This window comes from Myiozetetes cayanensis, unplaced genomic scaffold (assembly GCF_022539395.1).
Source record: "Myiozetetes cayanensis isolate MyiCay16 unplaced genomic scaffold, myiCay2020 scf13, whole genome shotgun sequence".
Lineage (NCBI taxonomy): Eukaryota > Metazoa > Chordata > Aves > Passeriformes > Tyrannidae > Myiozetetes > Myiozetetes cayanensis.
This window is the reverse complement of record NW_026086937.1, coordinates 23,513,181-23,536,785: the sequence shown is the minus strand read 5'-3', so window position 1 is coordinate 23,536,785 and position 23,605 is coordinate 23,513,181. Positions and strand designations below refer to the sequence as shown.

Genomic DNA, 23,605 nt, shown 5'->3' with positions numbered 1-23,605 from the left:
CTGCCACGGCAGAGCATGCCCGGGAGTGCTCACACAGTAACGGAGCCACACGAAGGCCACAAAATCCCTCGTGCCACGCTACCTGCCCCAGGGGAGCCGAACGCTGCCGGCGGAGCCGGGCCCCGCAGCCCGCCAGGGGAAGTGTCTCTGCCCGCTCAGCCGCCGCGGAAGTGCAGGCGCCGCCCCGAGAGGCCTTCGGCGCGCACTCCGCTGCTGCGGTACCATGGTGCAGCTTTACAACTTGCACCCGTTCGGGTCGCAGCGAGTAGTGCCCTGTAAGCAGGAGCCGGCACACTTCTGCTGCGGCCAGGACGTGCTGTTCGTGGCCAGCACGGCGGCCAGCTGCAGAGTGGAGGTGTTCGCCATGCACGACCAGGGCCGCTGCGAGCCCCTGGGCTCCTTCGCCACGCTGGGGCCCGTGCTGCGCATGGCGCACAGCTCGGCAGGTCAGTCCCGGCGGCGCCGGCTCCGGGGGTGCTCGTCTGGGGAGGCTGGGACGTGTCCGGCTCGAGTGCGCAAACAGGCCCTGGGCCTCCGCCGGGCGAGGGGGAGCCGGGCCAGGAGTGGAGGCTGGCGTGCGGCCCCCCTCGGGGCCTGGCGCTCCCACCCGCTCCTCCCTCAGGCTCCGTCCGAGGCAGGGGTCGGCTTGGGCGCGGCGGCTGGAGCGGGTTGGCCCGCGGGCCGGGCCCGAGGAGGGCGCGGGCCGCGTCTCCCTTGTGTTCACCGTCTGCGTCCGCCCAGAGTAGAGTCAGTACTCCCTCCCCTGCTTTTGTTCTACTGGGTTTTTGTTTTCAGAGCACGGGGTGGGTGATCGTTCCAGCCAGTCCCACAGCTCTTCATGAGTCTGTTTGCTGCTTTCTGTGGTTTGTAGATAATAAAACGGGACTGGGGACGCAGGTTGGGGGTAGGAAGGGGACCTTGTCTGCAAATACAGCTCATACAGCAGATTCACTTACGAGTTATTCTGGACCTAGATGTATGAGTCCTTTTTTTTTAGTGGTATGTTAAATGTGTGCAACCCAGCAAAAAAACTTGCACTTTGTATTTAATTAGAGAAAAATTGGTGAAGACTGGTTTGGGAATTTTATGGATGAGTTGAGACTTTTAAGATGTTCTTTGTAATGAACTACAGAAGCTAAAGAGCTCAAAAATTGTCATCTATTCTGTAATGATGTATTTCTTTTAAGGAGACTACCTGGTGACAATTGAAGAAAAAAGCAAAGCAACTTTCCTAAGAGCATATACGAACTGGAGATGTATGTCTGCAGGGAGCTCTCGTGTGTGTGTTCGGATGGTTGGTCACAAGATGGAAGAGTCATATAGTGAAACCTGGAAAGAACAGATGTCAGTTGTTGAAATGCCACTTTCAGACCCTCCACTGTGCATTTCATGTTGTCCTGTAAATGGAGATCTTCTTGTGGGCTGCAAGAATAAATTAGTCATATTCTGTTTGAAATACCTGGTCATAAACCAGAATTTGACTGTGTTAGATTTTGAACGCTCCTTAATTTTGCACATTGATAATCTCATTCCTGCTGAAGTTGCATTTTGTGCCAGACATATAGCCATAACAACAGAGCTGGATGTTCTAATCCTGAAACTGGAACTGGTCCAGCAAAGTGCAGACAGGACAGAGCAATGTGCTCAGGGAGTCAGCGCACCAGAAAAGACTGTGGATGGAGGTAAGTGCAGAAATAATTTTTTTTTTTTTTTTTGTATCTTTAAGAATCTGCTCACTGATTCCTGTTATTCTGAAAGTAGGCTCAAACAAGGTCTTTGCCCTTCGGCAAATATTTCTAGATCGTCCTGTGACTGTCAGCAGAATGTTCTAGGGCATGGAAAGTTGTACCAACCCTGCAGTTGGAGGTAACAATTGAAACAAATATGCCATCATTCTGCACACTTTCAGGATAGCCTCTACAGATAGAGAATTAGGTTGCTGTTTCGGCATGCTACCATGGGCCAAACTAAAGTGTTCTTTACTAAAGTAAAGTAGTTCAGTGTGCTATGTTCAGAAAATTTATTCTGTCAGTGTCACTGCCTAAATAACTGGCTTACACATTTAAGAATGTTTCTGTGGCAATGCCTGTGTACTTTTGTAACTGTTAGTAGGCTCAGACCTGCATAATCAAGCAAATTCTCCTTTTTCAGTCCTTTTTCTTATTCGAGGCCTTTCCTTAAAATCCTAGATATCCCAGAAGTACATGCAGGTGGTAGGTTTCATTCCTGTGTATTGCAAGACATCAGTCCATACATAATCAAGTATCAGTTCCCACCTTTCAAAAGTATATGTATCAGGTGAACAACAACAAACTTTAGGAAAGTTTATAATTTGCTTATAATTAAACTTAGAATGATGGTCTTGTAGAAATGGAAACTGCACCTACAGAAAGATTTAAAGGTAAATAAGACTTGTCACAGGGAAAATATAAAAGGAATGTTCTTCACTGAGTGAAGATGGAACTTTTCTCAGATCATGTAGTTGTTTTTATTACTAAAAACTAGACAGAAAAGTTCCAGTTTCTTCCCGAGTGTTGTTAGGATTTGCTTTCCAGAACTTAAGTTTAAGAGAGCACAACTTCCTGTCATTGCTGCCTTTTTGTTCTCAAAACCCCTCCAGCCAAAAGACAACAGTTTTTGATGACCAACCATTTGCAGCACAAGTTGCTTTGGACTTGCTTTCTAATGAACAGTCTACATGAGGTTTTTTTCAGAAATCTTGACTTCTGGGTATTCAGACTGCTGAGGCTTAATTAAGGAATAGTTCTTCTAGCATGGCTGTTTTCAAAATCTGATGGTTTGAGGAAGCAAACCCTAGCTATGTAGCTGTAATTGGAGTATTTAATTGATACTGTGTCATACCAATTTCTTACTGCTGAATGGAATGGTTTGAACAATTAAGATAACATTTTCATTGTTCAGGTGTGAAAGATGAAAGCCCTTCAACACATACTTTGCAGCTTGAATTAGATGAGTTCATCATATGCCAGAAGCCAGTGGAACTGCTTGGGGAAGAAAGTAAGCTATGTGAGATACCCATCACATTGGAATCCACAGAGTTACCTACTGAGGAGACAAAGTGCTTCCAAGTGCAGTATCTGCTTTTCAGGTATTACAAATGTATTTTCCCCCTTTATGAGTTAATTTACTACAAGAAATCAAAATGAGTTGTGGATTATGTCTTTCTGAAAGAAAACTGATATTTTTAACTTTTGGGGATTTTTTAAGGGTTAGGGTTTCTTTTGAACTGAGGAAATAATGGGATACCAAAGAAAGCCCTTTATTAAATATATTGGGATATTTCACTTGGAAGGGATCTGCAACAATCATCTAGTCCAGCTGCCTGACCACTTCTGAGCTACTGTGAAAGCATAGTACTAAAGGCACAGTCCATATGCCTCTTAAATAATTCACAGGCCTGGGGCATTGACCACCTCTCTAGGAAGCATGTTCCAGTGTTTCACCATTCTCTTGGTAAGGAAATGCTTCCTCATGTCAAACCTGAAACTCCCCTGGCGCAGCTTTGAGTCCTCCCAGGTGTCCTGTCCCAGGGAGAAGAGCTCAGCATCTCCCTCTCCACGTCCCCTTCTCAGGAAGCTGATTTAGTCTTCCTCTTTTATCAGCATTTTTATCAAAGACCGAGGAAGAATTAATGTCGCAGTCCAGCAGTGAATTCCAAAGCAAAGTAGGGAAAAAGATGACACGTAATAGGAAAGAAAAACAGGATTGGAGATGACATGATGTTACATACAGCTCAGTAGAATAAAAAGGGAGAAAAAAAAGGTTAAATTGAGGTCCAAATCAATTGCAACATATCTTCCAATGATCTCAGACTTTGACATGCATCTTGCAGACAAGCAAAGAAAGAGGATTTTGGCTGCAGGAACTCAAGATAGTTGTATGTAGCTGTGCCCCGTGCTGCTTGGCATTGCTATGCTAATGACATTGGTAATAGGAGTGTGAATTGTTGTTGAGTGTTAAAACATGAACCATGCCTGTTATAACCAGTGCCATTTCTTTGTCCAAAGTAGATCATCATAATCTCTCACTGTGGTCTCGTGTTGTTGTTTTGGATTTTTTTCTCTAGACATTTTACACCTGACCAGTCGCCTTTTGGGTTTTGTGAAGAGACAAAGTTGCACTCTGTTCAGCTGCTCCCTATATATCAGACAGGTACATGGCTACATGACTGTGAAAGGAAAAAGCTTCGTTCTGTATCCTGTTTTGTACACTGTTTCTGGATTATTTGTTTTTCAAATTGACATCTTTCCTCCCTTTTCCATGATTTTAAACTGAGCTTCTGTTAACAAAAAAGTCTTTAAATTTCTCCAAGTTCCGCATAAACCTTGAACTAAAATACCAATTCATCACACCAAATGAGGAAGACTAAATCAGCTTATATCAGTTCTCTGCTGATTAATTTTGTGTTGCAAAACAGTCACTCTTTACATTGCACTAATAAAATTATCCTCAGTGTTTTAAGATATTAGACTGCTACTCATTAGCCCACAGAGGAAATCAGGGTAGTAAACCTTAATAATCACTAAGATACAGGTTACCTTTCTGACAGGCTTTAATTAAAACTGGAAAGGGAGAGGTGAATGCAAATTTTAGGGGTTCACTAGCTCAAGCCCCAGAAGACTCATGGAAGAATTTAATGCTGTATGTTAGCAGTCGGATTTCATAGAATCATAGAATATGCTAAAGTTGGAAGGGATCCATGGGGGTCATTGAATCCAATTCCTGGCTCTGCACAGACACCCTGACAATCCTACCCTGTCCCTGAGAGCGTTGTCCAACCACTCCTAGAGCTCTGGCAGCCTTGGGACCATGCCCACTGCCCTGGGGAGCCTGGTTAATGCCCCACCACCCTCTGGGGGAAGAATCTTTTCCTGATGTTCGACCTAAACCTCCCCTGACACAACTTCAGGTCATTCCCTCAGGAACTGCATGGAGACTGCTGTTAGGTCTCCCATCACACTCCTCCAGGCTGAACAAAGCAAGTAACCTCAGCCACTCCTTGTATGGCTTCCCCTCTAGGCTTTCACCATCTTAGTAGCTCTCCCTTGGTCTCTCTCTAATAACTTCATATAGTTCTTTTTATTAGCTACTAACAAAACCAGTCTGCAACTTGGACAGGTTTGATAGTATCTTTTAGGCATCAGGCTTGCAATGGAATTGCCAGGTTTGGATTTATGAAGTATGTAAAATGTCTTTCTTATTGTTACATCTAGGAAGTTCTGTGACAGCCTATGAGGAAACTGAGAACAAGAGAGAACTACTGAGTCTCTTTTGCTTTTTCTCTTTACCTCATGTTGGATATCTCTACTCTCTTGGGAAGCTAGTAGAAGTAATTTCTACTTACCAGTATTCAGAGAAGTCCGAGCAGGCAGTCCTTACTCCACAGTTCCTACATGTCATTACAAGGTACTAAGTTTATGATTTTGCTGATACTATTACTGTGTTTCTCTATGCTACTGCCCTTTTTTTTTTTTTTTCCCCCTCTGATACATCCTTCATAGTCTCCTGGAAATCTCTGGGCAGGCTCATATGTTAGTCCAGTGGGCCCTCCTGCTTAGGCTTCGAAGCCCATTTCTTCAAAGCAAAAAGAGGTGATTCTCTGTAGTCTTGGCTACTTGATTTTTGCAAGTCTCAATTTCTTTCCTTCATCGTTGCATTTTCATCTTTCCCTCTAGTGAGAACCTGCAGTGTTTCACAGTGCGATGCAGTGCAGCAGCAGCTCGTGATGAGGATCCCTACATTGATACAACTGTGAAGGTGCATCTCTCGTTATCTCACTAAAACTATTGGAGTAGTGGTATGGCACTTAGTTGACTTATTTTCCGTTTGAAATTTTGTTAGTTTCTATTGGATGAATAAAATAACATCCAAAATTAATATTTTACTTCAATCTATGGAGTATTGTATTTTGATGGTCTACAGATGTCTCAATGAAACAATCTCTTGTTGCCGTCTTAAATTCTAGACTGTGAGTAGAATGTGTTCAAAAAAACTATAAAATCACTTCTGTTTTAAGCTAAATTCCATGCTTTTCTGTAGAAAACTGAATGAAGGGTGCAGAGTTTTCCGTTATTGTAGCTGATGATGTTTCTCTCTCTCAGGTGCCCTTGAAAAAACAGATTTTGTAGGAGGAGTGTAGACAATCAAACAAGTCTGCTACCACATACTTACAGCATGCTTTTTAGGAGGAGGGCTTTTGATCCTTGGAGGTCTAAACTTTCCCCCTTCCTTAAATGGCTTATCAGTAAAAATCTATTGAATTGTAAAGGTTCCGATATACATTAATAGGCGTAGTAGATTGAAGTGTGTTTTATGTTAGCATTTAAGGATTTCTGTTGAGCATGCGGACAGCGGACATAAAGATACCATAGGACAGTAGAAGTTTTATAAAATTTTCAAGAGTCAAACACATATTCTCTGCTCTTTACAGAGGTACTAGATAACCGATACAAACATGTGACACAATCTGTCCTGTCTATTCTCCAGTCTCAGCTTTCTGTGTTTTCACCATGGGTTACATTAAAGTCCATCACAATTCCTCCAGTCAGCCAAATGCTGCCTCCTGCCTCCAGAGGAGGTTTGGAGGCGTGTGCAGGCTGCTGTCCCGCACAGATGTCTTTGCTGCAGCTTGCTGTCCAGAGGCTGCAGATCCTCCATGGGCTCCAGTCCCACAGGGCTATAGGAGTTTGAAGTGTGAGGATGATGATGGTTATTTTTATTATTTGCTATTATTATTTTTCCTGCTTGTTTTTTACACCAGTTTAAGAGCTGCCTGGTTCTGGTTCTGACTAGCCCAGGGCAGTTCAGAGTCTCTAGGTCATGCCTGCAGGCCTCCACCTCTTACAAGAAACGTTGAGGTGTCTTCAAAAATCAGGTTACTCATATAATACTGTGTTGCCTTGCTTCACTGTGTATGTTAATTTGTAAATGTAGTATTTTATCTATTTAAAGTGGTAAATTTAAAATATTTCTGTGCAAATGAGGTTGCGTTTTTCAATTTTTAGTCCAGTGTGATAGGGTAAGTTTTTCCTGAAAGGTGCATATTGAACAAATTGGAGATATAATATGGAGTACGTCATTTAACAATAGACAAGCAAATATAATACTTCTGTCTGTAATTGCTTTTTATAAGCAACTGAAATCAAGACTTTTATAACCAGGCAGTCTTTTACAACTTGGCCAAATTCAGACTATTTGGGATTAGGTTTTCCACATTAGACATCTGGCTCAGCCTGCATTATTTTAAGACACACAGCTAAAACTGTAGTTGCTTTGAAGAGGGAAATGATTTTTTTTTTCTTTTACTCATTGTTAAATGTTTCTTGTCATGCTTTTATAAGTATTTTTATTCTTGTTTAAGTGAAGCACTCCAAATTAGAAAAAGCCAAGGAATGTTTTTAATGTCAGATCATTGTACAAAGGTTACTTTTTTCCCTGATTTATTTAAAGACTCAAAGTATGTACTAACTGAAATGACAAAACAATCTCTTTCCTTTATAGGCTTGTCCACCTGTCACACTGGATGTCTGCACATTAAGAATGCAGCTTTTTATAGGACCAAGAGCTATCTGTCATTTCAAAAACCATATAATTCTTTTGACAAAGGCAGACACAGAAGATATTACTGAAAGGAGAAAGCCTACAAGAAGGATGCTGTAAGGATTTGTGTCTTTTAGAGAGATGGTACTTACAGCTCTGGGTACAGTGCTGAATTTGTGGGTACTGCAGTGGGAGTAGTTCCTCTGTGGAAAAACTGTTTGAAAAGAATTCCATTCTTAGTGAATGAGAACAGAAATCAAACTTTTTTTTTTTAAATTCTGTTGTATTAACTGATGCAGAAGAAATGAGAGTAGGATCATAGATGCTTGAAATCAACAAAATGTTAAAATAACATTACTAAGAACTTAGCCAGCGAAGAAAAAAATATTTATCTTGAGAAACTAAAGTACTATGTAGAGTACCAAAGCTACAGGTTACAAAATGTGCTGTAGCACAAAATGAAAATGTCTTATCTTTGGGGTTCTTTACAAGAAAAGTTATGAACATCGCAACAGTTATCCATGACAAAAGTTGGATCAAACTTTGGCCCAAGTTACTTTTGTAGCATGTAAGTAGCCAGAGGCATATGTGACTTTTTATCAATTTCCATGGGAACTGCTATCCCCCTTATTTTTTGTGGGCTTTTCATAAAACATATAAGGAGCTATTCTAAACAGCTATTCGGGAACCACATTTCTTAAAGTCAGTTCAAGTTAATTAACAAGAGTGGGACAGCTATAGTTGATTGAAGCAGTTATTTGAACCAGTATTTCTTAAAGCCTAGAGCAGACATTATTCAGGAGAAGATAAGGATAAGCCTATCAGGGAGAATGCCTATTCAAAATACTGTCGTTTTTTGGAATAAAGCACATTTTCTTCTGACAATTGTGTTGTTTCAAATATTCTAATTGGCATTTGAGGAAGATACTCTTTATGCCTTCTGTAAAGGACACGAGTTGAACAAATAGTAGGCTACTTAGTACCATAATTTGAAAATAAAGATGTAAATATCCCAGAACAGTTAAAAACCAAAAAGAAGAACAAAAAGAGTCTGTGTTTTCCTGTGGTGTTTTTTTGGGCATATCAAACCTAACCAACATGTGAGTAAAAGCATTCTGGTATTTCTTTACACAATGTCTTGGCAAACACTTTGATAAAACTGCGGGGGCAAACGTGCATTAAGTCCTTACAGAATGAACGTAAACACCTTAGCTAATTTAAAGTACTTAAATATTCAAGGTCAGGTTGGATGGGGCCCTGGGCAGTCTGACCTGTCCCATGCTCATGACAGGGGGGTTGGAACTAGATGATCTTTAAAAGGTCCCTTCCAAGCTAAGCCATTTGATGATTCTGTGATCCCTGTAAGTATCTGATACTACCTGGTGTAAAACACCAGAGAAGATGTAGTATACAGTTCTGATGATGTTCCCGGTGTGTGAACATGCCTATCCCCATTTTGTTATTAGCTGTTCTGACTCAAATTCACAGTTAAAGTCTCCAACATTCACTTGTCTGCAAACATACCTATTTATGCATTTGAATTATCAAATGAATGGTGGTGTTTTGGCTGCATAGTGTTTATTTCAACATTGACAACTCAATTTTTTTCCTCCTCTAGTTCCAGAAAGGCTGACAGCATCAAATCCAGAACAAATTCTGAGTCAGAGCCTGGTTGGAATTTATATATTATAAACACTGTTTCAACCATTCAGCTTTACAGAGAAATGGTATTGCCCGACTCCTGCTTTTGTTGCTTGCTAACTAAAATAAGTACTGTTAATTAATCTCCGATGCATGCCATTGCTGAATATAATGTAATGTATTTCTCATGTATAGCACATAATCCTGTTTCAAATGGCTTTCCTCATTAGAATTGCTCCTGTATATTCTTAATTTTTGCCAGTAGCTCAAGTATATCCTGTGTCTGTTCTAGGTAGATTATAGTAGAACTTATGAAAATGTTAAAACTGAGAGCTGCATCCATCTTTTAAGTGAGGCTCACTTACTGATCCGAGCAGCTATAATGGACCCTCACTTCCTTAAATCAGATGAGAAAGAAGAACTTCTAAGAGCGTTCAGAGAAAGTTGTGCATTCTTAGGAGACTGCTACAGCAGGTATGTTTTACATGTTGAGGTGGTATAGGTGAGCTGTGTTTCCAATAATGTAACCTTAAAATGAAAATCCGTAATTCTTTGCTGGTTTACATTAGTATTACATATGTAATGTAAGTCTCTCTTTTACAAAAACAGCTTGATCTGGTCAGTCTGGTTGTCTTTATTGTCATTAAACACAGAATGCAACCATTATGTGAATATGAACTATGAACATGCAGATAACTGACGTGTCTGACTTTGTTTGATGTATTGTTTTAGTTCTTACCAAGAGTGATGGCAAAAGTGTTGCCCTTAGTTTTTTTGTTATTTTTTTTTCCTTCCTCTCTGTTGTCTACAGGTTTGACACTAAGGATTACCACCTTGCTTTGCCATACTACAGAATGTCAGGCTTATCCATGACTGAGGTTTTAAAGAGACTGGTTTCAGAAGGTGATGAAACACAGACATATGAGAAAGGATTCATATTTTACTTAACTCACTCTCTTAATGAAGACTTGAATGAAGAATTAAGCAAGGTAGAAACAAGTTGTTTTTTCTGTAATCTGTTTAGTTCTGATTTTAAGAACTGTGTATCAAATTTTAATCAAATTCCCATTGACAATGATGAGCTGCTTATTTAGTTTTACAGTTATTCTTGTTCACATTATTTTTATTTTCCCATTTTCACTGAAAAAATAGCAAGCAGCACTTGTGATGCTCTGGCCTACTTTCAAGCTACGTATTATGGGTTTGGCTATCATGATGCATGTTGCTAGTGATCTGTTTCCCACTTGCACACAGAGACACTTCTGTTTTAGGAAAGCTCTGCCTCAGATTTCTTTCATCTCCCATTTCTGTAGCAAAACAAACTGTTTCTTTGAACATTGCCAAATTGTAGAGGTTGGTAAAAACAATTCACTGTGGGGTTCTAGCTAGCACCCCAGAATATGGGTTGAATCACTACCAGTTAGTGATCCTTTATTTTTATTAGTAGGGAGGAGAGAGGCAGGAGAGGCACTGTGATTTGATAGCTAAGCTGTACTTGTCTGTTTAAAAAAAAACAAACTCAAAACCAAAACAACCACAAAACTGCACTACTTTCATATGCCATAGTAGACTTTATATCTGAAAAGGTCTAAACTGTCAAATGGCTTTTATTTCAATAGGAATCAGGAAATAAAGTTCTCCAGATATTCTATCTCGCTGACCCCGTGCAGCTGCCTCAAATCCTTTGCAGCCCCTGCATGAGAAATGTATGTCCTTTGACAGCTGTGAAGTATCTTCAGAAAGTAGAAAAGATGATGCCATCAGTGGTCCTGACGCTTACTAAGGCTTATCTGGCTCTGAAAATGGGAGACCTGATAATGTATGAACATGAGATGGACTCCTATAATGAGGTAAAGTATGCTGAGAGCATGAGCTATTCACACTTTGCCAAAGCCCACATCAGTCGTTTGATTTGTACTTGCACTTTACAGTAAAAGAAACTTTCAGTCACTCCTCTTCCTCCTGATGTGCTATGTAGGCTCCACTGAATGTGTGCAATGGCAGTAAAATGGAGGGCTGGCACACACTGGGACTATACAGTTTACCCTGCAGGTAGGGTAATCTTGTCTTGGCAAAGCCTTACCAAATAAGTAAAAGTTCTGAAGCTCTTAATTCTTGATAAATTAAATGCTGTTTACTGGGAGGTAACAAGCTCTGCAGAGCCAGTGCTCTTCAGCTGCCTGGCCTGTATAGCAGTATAGGGTTGTATAGTAGCGTTTCTACAGCCCTACACCTGAAATTAACATGTGATACACCCATGAAAACACCATCTCTATGCAAACAGTTGTTATAAAATTGCTCTTCAAGCAGTATATTTGTCCATTGTGCACACAAACTGAAATTTCTGTATACAGTTTCACACGTTTCTTATGTGGAATCAAAGCACTTAACCCTTACTAAGACCAGATCAGAATCTACTTCAGTGCTATCAAAATATGAATTCCTCATCAGTGTATGTGGGGGAAACCTTAGTGGAGCTGTCTCTGCCATAGATGTTCACATGTGATTTTAGACTGAGATCAGTCTGTAAATTACTTCTTGGTAAGGTTGATCAGAACTGTGGAATATTCAAAGGTGACAGAGCTTGAAATACAGACTTTTCTTAGAGTGAGATGTTTGGAAGTCTAAAAAACTTTTGAAATAAATGGATAGCTGTTCCAAAGTTAGATACTATGCTTTGTTGAAAGAAGTCCTGGAGAGCTTTTAAAATCAGAAGTTTTTAAATTGCAAGGTGGGAACTGTGGGGAGCTCTTTCAAAAATTATATTCAGTATCATCTGCTTTTGCCGTGTGATCAAATGAAATTGCCATGTTGTGAGCAAACATACACATTCCACTGCATGGTTGTTATTTACAGAATAGAATAGAAATTATTTACAGAAGGTGCCTGAGATATGGGTGTTGGGTTGTTTGGTTGCATTTTCTTTCTTTTTAATCTGATCTATTAAATATGTTTTATTGCAGTTCATCTTTAAAAAAGCATTTTGTTTCAAAGTAGAAAAAACTCACACTTTTAGAAAACTAAAGAAAGAAAAATAGTTTGTATTCATAGCAGGGTGAAATCTGAATTTTCCTCCTAGGTCTGCCTTAATATTTGTGTCATTAATTTAATTTCCTTAGGCATCATTTCTCCACTGTCTTTAAAGTGGCAATAGCACCTTGTGATGGTTACCTTTGAAAGCACTCACATACCCAGAAACAACTTACTGTTGCACAAAGCGCAGCACATTTTGATCACTGTTTCTGGGGTATTTTCAAAATAAAAATCACACTTTAGCAAAGTAATCTACTGAAATTTAGCAAAGTAGTCCATTGGAAATTCAGCCAGTGATTTTTCAAAGCACTGTGTGTATTGAATGTCTTGGATTTCTTCGCAAAGTCCAACTTTCTTATGTGCACAGTAACTTCAGCTTTTATCAGCATGTTACTTTCAGTGTTCAAGCACAAGGCCTATTGTTTTGGAGTGTTCATGCAGTTTGGAGCTTAGTTTCTGAAGAGTTACTCTATGAAAAAGGATTTATTTTCTTCCCCTGAGTTTCCTTCATTTCTTCTCAGAAAATATTGAGTTTATTGGGTTGAATCATGCATATATTGAATTCCTTACCTGATTTATATCTGATTATGTTTGTAGACAATACTGGCTTGTGGCTTCATTGGGCAACCGCGACTCTTGAGGCAGTGTAAGGGAGGAATTGTTATGCCAACTGAGTTTGCTGTTCACCTGAAGGAGATGCAGCCTGGTTTACTCGTGGCTGCCACTGTGGCTTTACATGAGAACAGTAAAATTGAATTGGAAGAAGCAGCTACCTTTTTCAAGGTGATCATTTTTTTGCTTCTGTTTTTTTCATAGTGATGTTGCTGTTGGTAAGAAAAGCAGACTCAGCTGCTCCTTCACTCTGAAGAAATTTCAGCATTTGTTCAGAAAGAGGGTTATATTCCAGTCATGATAGATGATTAGAGAGTCAGAAACTGGACCTTCTGGAAAGAAATATTGGTTAAATGAAACAAAAACAAAAAAAAATCCATTAAGTTCTTTGTTTTTACCCTGTCATTTGAATAGAGAATATTCTGATCTCAGTGGTCTTTCAATTGCTTCCTAGTGACTGAGCTTCCTAAGGCTAATGAAATTTAACAGAATTTAGATAAATTAATTCCATAAGCTCCTTTTAAAGAAGACATTGGGATTAAAAGATAGTTCCAGACAATCAGACTTTAAATATGAAGGTATATAATGTTCTGATGTTCTGTATAAATTCCTGAAAGAAAAGTGTGTCTCTGCAGTTTATGAGAAGAAATATTAATAGAATAGCTTTTTTAGCATCCCTGAAGTTTGCTTTCTTTCAGCTGGGAATAGACAAACCTTTTTTTTTTTTTTTCTCTACAATTAATAACTTAATTGGGTTAAAACATGTTCTTTAATGTAGGCATGTTGCAGTCTTACTGTACCTGTTACTGTGAAAGATCCGTATCAAAAATAGCAAGTCATAAAGTTCAAATTGGAACAGATGTGTTGTTTAAAACCATTTGGAAACCAAGTAAAAGTCCTTTTTGCTGACACAGCACACCTTAAAACATCTCCCTTGTGGGTCCTGCCATGATACCCACCTGAGCTACACAGCATCTCTCATCATGGCCTCTATAGTCCTCTTTTGAAGACACCTGCTTGGCTATTGGCATATATAAAATCCTCCAAATTAGCAGTCTGTAAATATTTGCTGACGGTGGTGGTGACATTTCTGGCAGTGGAGTAAATCTTGAAGAAGAAATAAAATCTCTTGATTAGAATTGATTACCTTAAAATCATTCTATGAACTTTTTATTTTGCCTAGCAGTGTATTATGTAGAATATCTAATTTCTAATAATCACCATAGTCTGTGTTAACTTGCTGTCTTCTGTCATTTTTGTTCTTAGATGTTGTGTAGTCATAGTGAAAACACTATTCCTCAGCTCTTGGTGGATTTCTGGGAAGCTCTCCTTGTAGTGTGCTCTCAGGAAGAAATACTTCAGGAGCTCTTATTGAGGGTTACTTCTCAGTATGTTTGGAGGATATCAAAGAAGCAACTTCCTGAGACTAAGCCATTGAAAACAACAGACGATCTGGTAAGTGGTAAACCACTCAGAGGAGGTTTTAGGACAGAGGAGGTTTTAGTGTTCCTCCAAAATCTGTCCAAATACCATTCTTAGTATTTTAATTCTGGACAGTTTATCTGTTAAAAGAAGTAAGACTGAAAGCAAATAAGGTAGTGTGCAGTTACAGACCGGTATTGCTAGCTCTGGGCAGTCCTGCTCCTTGGGGACATTTGCAAATATACTTCCAACAGGAATCTCAGCTCTGGATAGAAGTAGGGGCTAAAATGAAAAATGCGAAAGTGTCAGGTGGAGTGTTTGCAATTTTACAAAGCTTACTGAATGAGAAAATTGTGTGAATGATGAATTTTAAAGAATTATGAATAGGGAAGCTGAAATACAGAACTGAATAAAAGCTTCCAGTTCATTTGTTACTAAATTGCATGAACCAGAAGAAAAGAGTAGCTGCTCTTCTAAATTACACTATTTGAGATTAAAATTTTCTTCACTTGTGGTGAGTTTCACATGGAACCGTCACTAATAAAAATGTTTCTTTTATTGCAATTTTATTCTTTCTTGCACAGATAAACTCCTGTAATCATTTTGGGTTGATTTTCCCATGGGTGACTTCCATAATGTCAGTGGGATGTTCATCTGATAAAGTTTACGATGAAGACATCTCAAGACTACAGGTATGAAACAGGTATTGACTCTTACTGCTTACAACTTAAGAGTCATTCTGCAAATATTCATGTATGTATTAACAACTTCCTCCAGCAGACTCTTCTCCTCCTTCCCCCCCTAGTTATCCAAGGTGAAATAAAAGGCCAATTGAAATGATGGAAGAAAAAAATACTGAAGAGATCTGTTGATAACAATAATATTTACATTTGCCTCCTCCCTAAACTTGTTTTCTCAATTTTTAGCAACATTTATTAAGGGAAGTATTATTTTAGAATTATTCCAACAAGTAACAGCTTCTGTTCTAAGATATAGTTAGCATTTTTCGCAAAGTTTGTCTTGAATTTGAACAATACTTTTTGTTCTTCTCTTCAGTCTCTTTTATGTAGTCAGTCAATCAATGTAGCTTCAGCTCTGCCTGTCCTGGAGGCCCTGCCAGAGGCTGACAATGTCGGCCTAACCATCCGTGTTCTCTGCAATACCCGTCTAGGCAAGTATGAGGAAGCCATTGACCAGCTCCTCCTGAGGTGTCCTGATGCAGCTGTGCTCTATGCTCAGCACGAGCTGAAAGGTGACAAGCAGGTGTGCTACTTTCATTAAAGTTGTTCCCTGTCTTTTAGGGGTTTTTTTGGTAACTAAAATGCTGTTATGTTCAGCTGGGCTCTGGATGGATCACATAGCCCAGCTTCCAGACAAAGTAAATGGCTTAGCTTGCACTGAACCTATTGCTTGGTGTTTTAACTCAGTCCCCACTGATTTTAATGGAATATTTTTTCCTCCAGTTTCTTCTGTCACTTAATGTATTCATTATAGTAAATTTAAAGCATCGTCTTTTCAGGTGGCAGACTGCCTCAGAAAAGGGAGAGTAATATGGGGGGTTTTCCACTGTAAATGAAAAACTACCTTGTTTCTCACTAATTGGTGTTCTAAATTGACAGTGTTTATAGGTGAAGTCTTACTGATAAGCTAATAGGAGAACATGCTCCTTCAAATAAAATTAGACTTAAATAATGTTCTTCCTGTGTTCTAGTGACATCTTCTGACCTTACAACATCAGACTGGTACTGATGCTCTAGTGGAAAGATTGTCTTTATGTCTCATTTTCTCTTTAGGCTTCTATACAGTTTTAATGTTGAAACGTATTATGTGAGTGTTCGAGGAGTACAGGAGTTTACTCCCATTGCCAATCACAGCTGCTCAATTAATTGTACACAGCTTTACTGACCAGAGTCAGTAAAGATGATCCTCTACTAGATGGATGTACTAGAACTCTGTTCAAAACCTGATCTAACTTTTTACTCAGATCTGAAGCTAGTTTCTTTGATTGTTTCCACATTAGAGTTGAACATGAGGTTGCAGTACTGCATCTGAGTGCAGGTGAAAGAAAAGTTCTCAAGTTTAAAGAAGGAGGAAAGAAGTCCCTTCCCTTCACTCCATTCTTATCAACAAAATCGTACACAAAACCTAATTCACTGCTACAGCTGTTGGGAGTAGACAGATGAGGTCAGGAGACAGAGCAATGTTCTTATAGTAATGCTGTTCACCACTTTGCATGGAGCTGTTTAGAGGGAAAAAAATAAATTCTCTGACATCAGTCTTGCTAGTGACTTTTGTCTTCTAAACTTGTCTATAGAGGTATAAGGGGCACTGTGTGAAGATTTTTGAGCAGAGAAAGGTTGCACTTAAGATGGAAAAATACAATACATGCAAAATCACTGCATTTCTGGCATTAACTTCATTGTGACTGACCTGTATTTTTAGCAGCTCTTTCATACCCTTTTGCAATCCTTGTTGATTTATACTTTTGCTGTGTGTTTTTGTGGATTTAGGCTCTGTGGTGGAACAAGCTGCTTCCTGAACTTTGCAAGAGAACTAGACTTACTGGTAATGGCTGCCCTGTTCTCATTTCATCACTCAAAGGTAAATCAGTTGGTTGTAACTCACCTCCAGAAGCCTTTGTACGTCAGTTAACATTCTTAATAACTGTCCAGACTAAGGACAACTGATGTGGTAATTTGGAAGAAAAAGGGACCTTTTTCTCCAGCTAAAGCTAATACAGTTTAACAGTCTTTCTGGTCATTAGCAAGGGATTCTGTAATGTATGCATTGTACCCTCAGATAAAAATCATGGCATTCATTTTGTATCAAAAACAGTTACTTGTTGTAATCATACTGTTTCTGTATAGATAGGAATAGACACCAGTAAAAAACTTAGTAAATATAGTTATTTGTGATTGTTTCTGGTTTTCCTAGGCTAAGTGACTGTACGGTTCTTAGGTAAAGGACTGTTATTGGTAACACAGGGGAGGCTTCAGTATGTATTGATGATTAGGTCATAGACTGAAAAAAACCACAGTGTGTTATTACTAGAAGTAGAGAAATCCAGCTTAGTGGTTATGTAGTCGTATTGTTACATATTTGTAGGAAGTTAATAATACTGAGTATAGCTGAGGGGCCAGTGTGTTTGTTTTGACAAATTAAGGATACTGAATAAAGCACATACATTGTTAAAAGTATGTCAATGGAATGCCTGAGAAAAATAACACCAAGGGGTTGCATTGTGCTGCACAGGTTGTCATGCTTTATCATAAAGTTTTAGTTTCTGGTGCCAGCAGTTTTTCTTTGGATTTTTTTTTGATACAATAACTGTCCTGTGATCGCTTAGGAACATAACGTTGAACAGCTTGGTCTGAGAAGCCGCTCGCAAAACATTCAGTTTTACAGATAGTGCTGAGTTAGGGTACTTATAATAAGATTTCCAGGGCGTCCTTTGCATTTCATACAAAACATGTGAAGTACTAGCAGACTTCCATTAGCATTAGTGCCATGTGTAGACCTGATGAGTCAAGAAGTATGGTTTTAATTTAAGTCATAATTTCAGCTGACTTTTGAGATTTCCTATAGTTGTATTCGTATCCAAATGGCTATGTCTCCAATTTCATTCCACTTGCAGTATTTAGATAATTTGATGACTTCAGTTCGTAATTACATTGTTGATGACTTTTTTTGTTTCTTTGTTCTAAACTCAAAATACCTAAACAAGATTTTTCTCCCCTGCTCTGAGCAGAAACTTTATCAGTTGTTGCAGTGGAGCTGGAACTAAGGGATTTTGTCAGTCTTCTACCAGAGGATGGAACTGCAGCATTTTTCCTGCCACATGTTCTTCACTGCAGCCAGAGGAAGCTGCTGACCTAAAACAACGAAGCGTACTATCCACTCAAATGCAAAGAATGTGCTGGAATAAAAAAGCAAATGAAACAAATAAAAAAGCAAATGAAACAAACAGTAGAGCTGCATACTGTGGGACTACCCTCACATAAATCATCTTACTTCTTCATTGAAATCTTACATCAACTATTGAAGGACAACTGTTGTCTGAGGTAAAGCATCTGTTTTGAAGCTAACTGTGGTGACAAGGCAACTGGAAAATACTGTACAGCACAACTGGACATACAGTGTTCACTGAAAGTAAAGCAGGAAGTCAGTCTCAAATCTGTATTACTTGGATCACTGACCTAGGGAGTTCAGGGTCCCTCAGTCATCCCATCTTTTAAATGTACCAATCATCTTGAAAGGTGTTACTGGATAAAATTATAAAAATAATTCAACAGAAAGAACTATTTTGTTAACTGGTCAGTTATACAATACTATATATATTTTCAGTGTCAACTTATGGATAACCAAATTCCTGTTTTCTAAGTAATAACTACTACCATATCTGTCTAGTAAAATGTGACAATGTGATGGCAGATACGCAAAACGAATTTTGCTGTTACACAGGGTTATTTTCAAACTTAAAAAAAGGTACATTTCATTGGGCTCTTCACATTCCTCTGCTGTTAAATAACATGCATTAGGCATCACCTAGAATATGTTTAGCTTGCAAGATACAACCTTTATTTAGAGAAAAATACATTTATGAGCTGTCATATCCATTTAGCTGTCTTAGTCTATGGCCTTTTGGTACCTGTGGCCAGTATATCCATGTGGCCACTAGATGAAATCTTCCAAAACATACATGGAGATGAGTTGCCCAGGAGAGAATATTTTCCAAGAAATGCTTCACTGAAGAGACACCTTGGAGAACCACTGTGTTAAAATGCTTTCATCAATCTTGTGTGCCTGCCATGCCTTTACACTTGAACTGATTGAATAATCTTGGGAACAAAGACTGTTTATCTGTAAGGGGGAAAATAGCTTTTTTTACATGCATTTCATCAGAAGAATAGTCTGTGCATATTGCCAGCAGAGTCCAAAATGAGCACAGTGGATCCCAGTACCTTCTGGACATTGTGAGTTAGATTTAAAAACAGCTTTAAGATGCACTGAAGGGTACATTTTGATACTCTTTAGATGGCTAATAATGAAAAATCCAACATGTTGCTACAAGTTAAAGTCTCTTTCCACATCTCTTTCTGTGTACTCTCAAATCATCTTTTTTTATTGTCGGTGCAGGTTAGGCACAATGTACTCTGTAAATCAGTAGTGTTTATAATATAGAACTAGATTGTGGTTTACATGCCAGTGGTTTATAATATAGAATTAGATTCTGTTTAACATTCCAGTCTGTATTTTCAGTATAGATACAAAAAAACCCATATATGTATATGTATATATATGTGCATATATATATATGCATATACATACACATATCTTGAAATATTCCTATCTCCTTCTGTCAGTTACAAGGAATGCCTGTTATGCTCTATCTTTTGAGCACTGGAAAGAGTTGCTTTTAAAGTTGTATTAACTTTGTAGAAACAAGAGCTTTCAAAATTCTTCACAATTCAAAGATTTTTTACAGGTAATACTGCTAGAGTAAGGTAACAGTGTCTGTAAAGCCAAAACACATTGTTGAGAAAGAAAACACTATTTTAGTTTTTCAGTACTTCAGCTGTGTAGGAATGATGACTTGAGCTGTATTTACCAACTGTTCTTATTGTTTTAAATGAAGACTGAGATGGAGTATGACAGTACTGGCAATTCTTGGGTATAGAGTACTGGCAATTCTTGGGTATAGAAACACTGTCTCATGAATTCTTTTTAAATAAAAATCTATCACTTTATATGGATTGGAAGCTGAAACAATAGCCACTTAACATCCAGTCCTTTAATTACTTTGGTCTCCTGAGCAGCCCTGAGGGAAGCATGACCAAGTGGCTTCTAGACGTGGAGTATCTCTGGATGTCTGAACTGGTTCTGAGTACACTGGACTGTCTGTGAGCCCCACTGTGCATCTTTAAACATAATGACCATTACTGAGCTCGAGAGCTCTTACCTTCCTTTGGGAGCACAGTGTAGGTTGCTTCCATGCCTGCGTGGATGTGGTCAGTAACGTGACAGTGTAACAGCCAGGTTCCAGGGTTCCGTGGAGTCATTTCCACAGTTTGAAATGTCCCAGGGAACAGATCAAAGACATCTGCCCGGTAAACCCCTGTTTGCTTCAGGACAAACAGAAGCAACAGTTAAATGGTGGCGTTACCAGATGGCAGTAATTTAAGCTTTATCCATTTACTCACCAAACATTTCAATCACAACTGAATGATAAGACACCTGTGTGTCATTTCTACTGAAGCATCACTTTTGTACATCCATTTCATGCTCCAAAGTTTAATAAACTATCAGCTAAGTGAAAATTAAGGACAACTACAGCTTTTGTCTTGCAACAGTCATGAGAAGTTCACAGCTGTCTTGTTAAAGCAACTGGCTACCAGTCAGCAGATGCTGCTGTCAGATATTCTCTGGCTCATGTATGTTGATCAGATAAAGGTTTGGGGCATAAAACCCTTACAATCAAATTACAAGCCCCACTAAATATTGTAATGTGACTTTTCACCATAGATTACAATCCTTGGTAATTTACCTACCTCTCATTCTTAACACAGCAAGAAATAAATGAAAAGGGCTTGATACCTTGTAGTCAAAGCTGTGGCCATGGAAGTGTGCTGTGTGAATGTCTATCTCATTGCCCATTCCCACCAGATACCAGCTGACTTTATCTCCAACATGCATATTCAGGCCATGCAAATTTCCAAACACCTTTCCATTAATGGCTAAATAGAAGGAAAGAACAGGACAGAAAAAACAAATTGTGTGCATTGTTGATCTCTAAACTTTCATATAATACAAGATTTGAAAGCAATGCCAGATAAAAGTAATGGCTTTGGACAGCACATTATAAACATGTGTTTATATTCCATATTTAACTAGAAAGAATAACATGGTAAATAAAATTTCTTAGCTGTACACTGTTGGTAATTTTGCAGTTCTTGAAGATCTGTAATTCCCGCAGCTCTTTGTAAAGGGTAAGCTTTAACCAGGACATGCTTTCAGGATGCACATAACCTTTCCAGCTTATTCAGAACAGTTGTTTGCTGACATCAAAAAACTTCATCATGGGAATATTTAGGGGGAGGGGAGGGGTATTTGTTTGGGAATTTAGGGAGAGTGAGAACAAATTTATATGAAGTACTTTCAAATATATAATTTTATCGAGTTCCCCAGAGTTACATTAACTAAAGTGGGAAACATACCATGCATTTTATTACTTTCAAGGAAGTCCTCCTCCTCTTTGTCAATAAGATGTGGGTTGGTAGAATAGGTTTTAATGTTTTCATCCAAGTACCATGATTCATTTTCATCAAAAACCATAAAAAGAAGAGCAAATTGAACTTTCTTTTTAGTATGAAATGATGGCAGATAATGTCTATGACACACAATAAGTGTCCCTATTAATCCACTGTAAGTGTCCTGAAATGACAAATGAAAAACCACATAATTGCAAGATTTAACTAAGCAGAAGCACATTTAATGACAGACCTGAATCCTCTTACTATCTTTACAGCTGTCAGTAGCTGAGAATAAAAGGCAGTCAGTGTCAGGCAAACAAGGCTATTTTTCCACTGTTATATACTACCCATGGATCAACTTCAATGAAGATCTACTGCCTCATTTTCATCTCCTGCTAGAAATAAGCATTCATTCCACATTAATTTCTTGCCTTTTTTTTTTCCCCAAGCTATTTTTATAATTTTATAATTTTGAGCTTGGTTTCCATTCAAAATATACTTCTTGACACTATTTGTATTTTTTGAGACATGAAGGCAAGAATACATTCATTTCCATTAAAAAGTATTACTCATTAAGTTAATGCATGCTTGGTAAGAAACGGCAGAGTTGTGTTTCACAGCTGCATGTAAGTTTTCCCCCACACAATTGATTAGATACTGAGCAAGCTATAAAGTGCTAGCTTTAACAGGGAAATCTGAGTGAGGTGATTATACCATCAGCAGAAGAACCAGAAAGCAAGAACATGGAGGGCCATGACTCAAATTATGCCCTGACTTTCCTGCAATTTGACTTCAAGAAGTGTTTAAATTCAAAGGTATGGTAACAGGGGAAATAACCTGGCAGAGAAAGCAGAAGGAATTTCAAATTCACCTCCCTTTTTCTATAAGTATATCCATGTTGGACTCATGAACAAAACCCTTTAGACTGATACTAATTATATACCTTAATGATGTCCACTGTTGAATGGTATGCCCATGCAATGCAATGTGGATCTCCTCTCTCAGGACTAGATCTCTCTGGGATTTTCCAGACATACATTTTTGTTTCACCTGAATTAAAAAAGTATCAATGAATTTTAGAAATCTTCAGTATGATGACCTATAGGAGGTCATTCTGAAACAGATGTTATCTCCATTTACAGCTTGTATTTGTCTTGAACTTCCCAATTACTGCACTGGCTAACTTCTGCAGACCCTTGATTTTTCTTGACAGCGTTTGGGGTTTTTTATTGTGTCTTCCCTGTCCAGTTTACCATATTAATAAGGACAATTGTATCTTTTGTAAAGATCACAGAGGAACTTCAGAAATTATAGCATAAGCTATGCTTTCCCTATGTAACCAAATCTGTTTGCTTTCATGGAAGGTGCAGCCACGATGTGTCAAAAAATTACTGATCAGTCAAGGACTAGGATACAGAGCCATAGTTAGCAGGGCCATTTGAACTGTAGAAATATTTGTCATAATCAACACCAAAAATTTAAGAACCTGAGGCAAAACATACAAACAGAAACTATATCTTTCCTGCTATCTTAAATAAACCTTACTAGAAGTCTTGATGTTACCTGCTAGAAATAAGGAAGGATGGTTTGATACCTGGATTAGTTACAGCAATAGCAGAACTGTCTGTTTTCACTCCATGGGCGTGGATAGAATAAGGTCTTGATGCTAAGTTCTTAAAAACTATTATAATTTTATCTCCAACATTTGACATAAGCAGTGGCCCTGTTGGATTGAAAAGAAAGTTGAACTTGGTTTTACAAAAGATCAGAGCAAACAGTTTGTGTTCAAATTCACACCACCAGCTTAGAATTCAACAGAAAACATTATACAGATAGTGTTGTTCACTATGACTTTCCAACTTGAGATGCTGAAGTTAAGCCTCTAGGTCTCAAAAGTTCTGAGCACTTACTGTGTACCTGAAGTCAGTTTGGATGTTGCTACCCAGTTTTATGCTGGAAATACTGACCTCTGATCAGGCAGCTAGCCAGAAGGGTTTTTAACTTCTACATCAAGCAATATAATCTTGCAGGAAAAACACCATAATAAAAGTAGTCATTTCCTGTAGGGTTTCCACATAGGTTTAGGC

General features: G+C 38.7%; 2 protein-coding genes across 20 annotated transcripts in view; one reads left to right on the top strand and one right to left on the bottom strand.

Moving 5' to 3' along the window:
• Positions 1-37: 37 nt before the first annotated feature.
• HPS3 (HPS3 biogenesis of lysosomal organelles complex 2 subunit 1) lies at positions 38-20,874 on the top strand. 2 transcript variants are annotated; one of them, XM_050308386.1, is made up of 17 exons: positions 39-446; positions 1,188-1,682; positions 2,923-3,109; positions 4,088-4,173; positions 5,235-5,427; positions 5,697-5,778; positions 7,522-7,676; positions 9,179-9,287; positions 9,494-9,675; positions 10,013-10,190; positions 10,821-11,051; positions 12,832-13,017; positions 14,113-14,301; positions 14,853-14,960; positions 15,325-15,531; positions 16,779-16,869; positions 18,017-20,874. In XM_050308386.1, exons 1-17 carry the CDS (start codon positions 224-226, stop codon positions 18,142-18,144), a joined length of 3,030 nt encoding a protein of 1,009 aa, XP_050164343.1. In that variant the 5' UTR covers positions 39-223; the 3' UTR covers positions 18,145-20,874. The 2 variants fall into 2 exon arrangements, with proteins under 2 accessions (XP_050164344.1, XP_050164343.1); XM_050308387.1 differs by lacking the exon at positions 10,821-11,051 and having other exon boundaries at positions 38-446.
• The window catches only part of CP (ceruloplasmin), a 35,446-nt gene continuing 12,868 nt past the window's right edge, over positions 1,028-23,605 (bottom strand). Inside the window, exons 14-22 of one of the 18 annotated variants that reach the window (XM_050308377.1) lie at positions 23,113-23,241; positions 22,462-22,568; positions 21,483-21,699; positions 20,863-21,002; positions 20,228-20,390; positions 13,806-13,953; positions 12,805-13,178; positions 7,713-7,774; positions 1,028-6,697 (exon numbers count right to left, since the gene is read on the bottom strand). In XM_050308377.1, coding sequence (XP_050164334.1) covers positions 13,895-13,953; positions 20,228-20,390; positions 20,863-21,002; positions 21,483-21,699; positions 22,462-22,568; positions 23,113-23,241 — 815 coding nt within the window. In that variant the 3' untranslated portion in view covers positions 1,028-6,697; positions 7,713-7,774; positions 12,805-13,178; positions 13,806-13,894. Of the gene's footprint in view, positions 13,954-14,460; positions 14,551-17,521; positions 18,185-18,819; positions 19,129-20,227; positions 20,391-20,862; positions 21,003-21,482; positions 21,700-22,461; positions 22,569-23,112; positions 23,242-23,605 lie in introns of those variants that run through there. The other 17 variants (XM_050308372.1, XM_050308379.1, XM_050308369.1 and 14 more) reach the window with 17 other exon arrangements.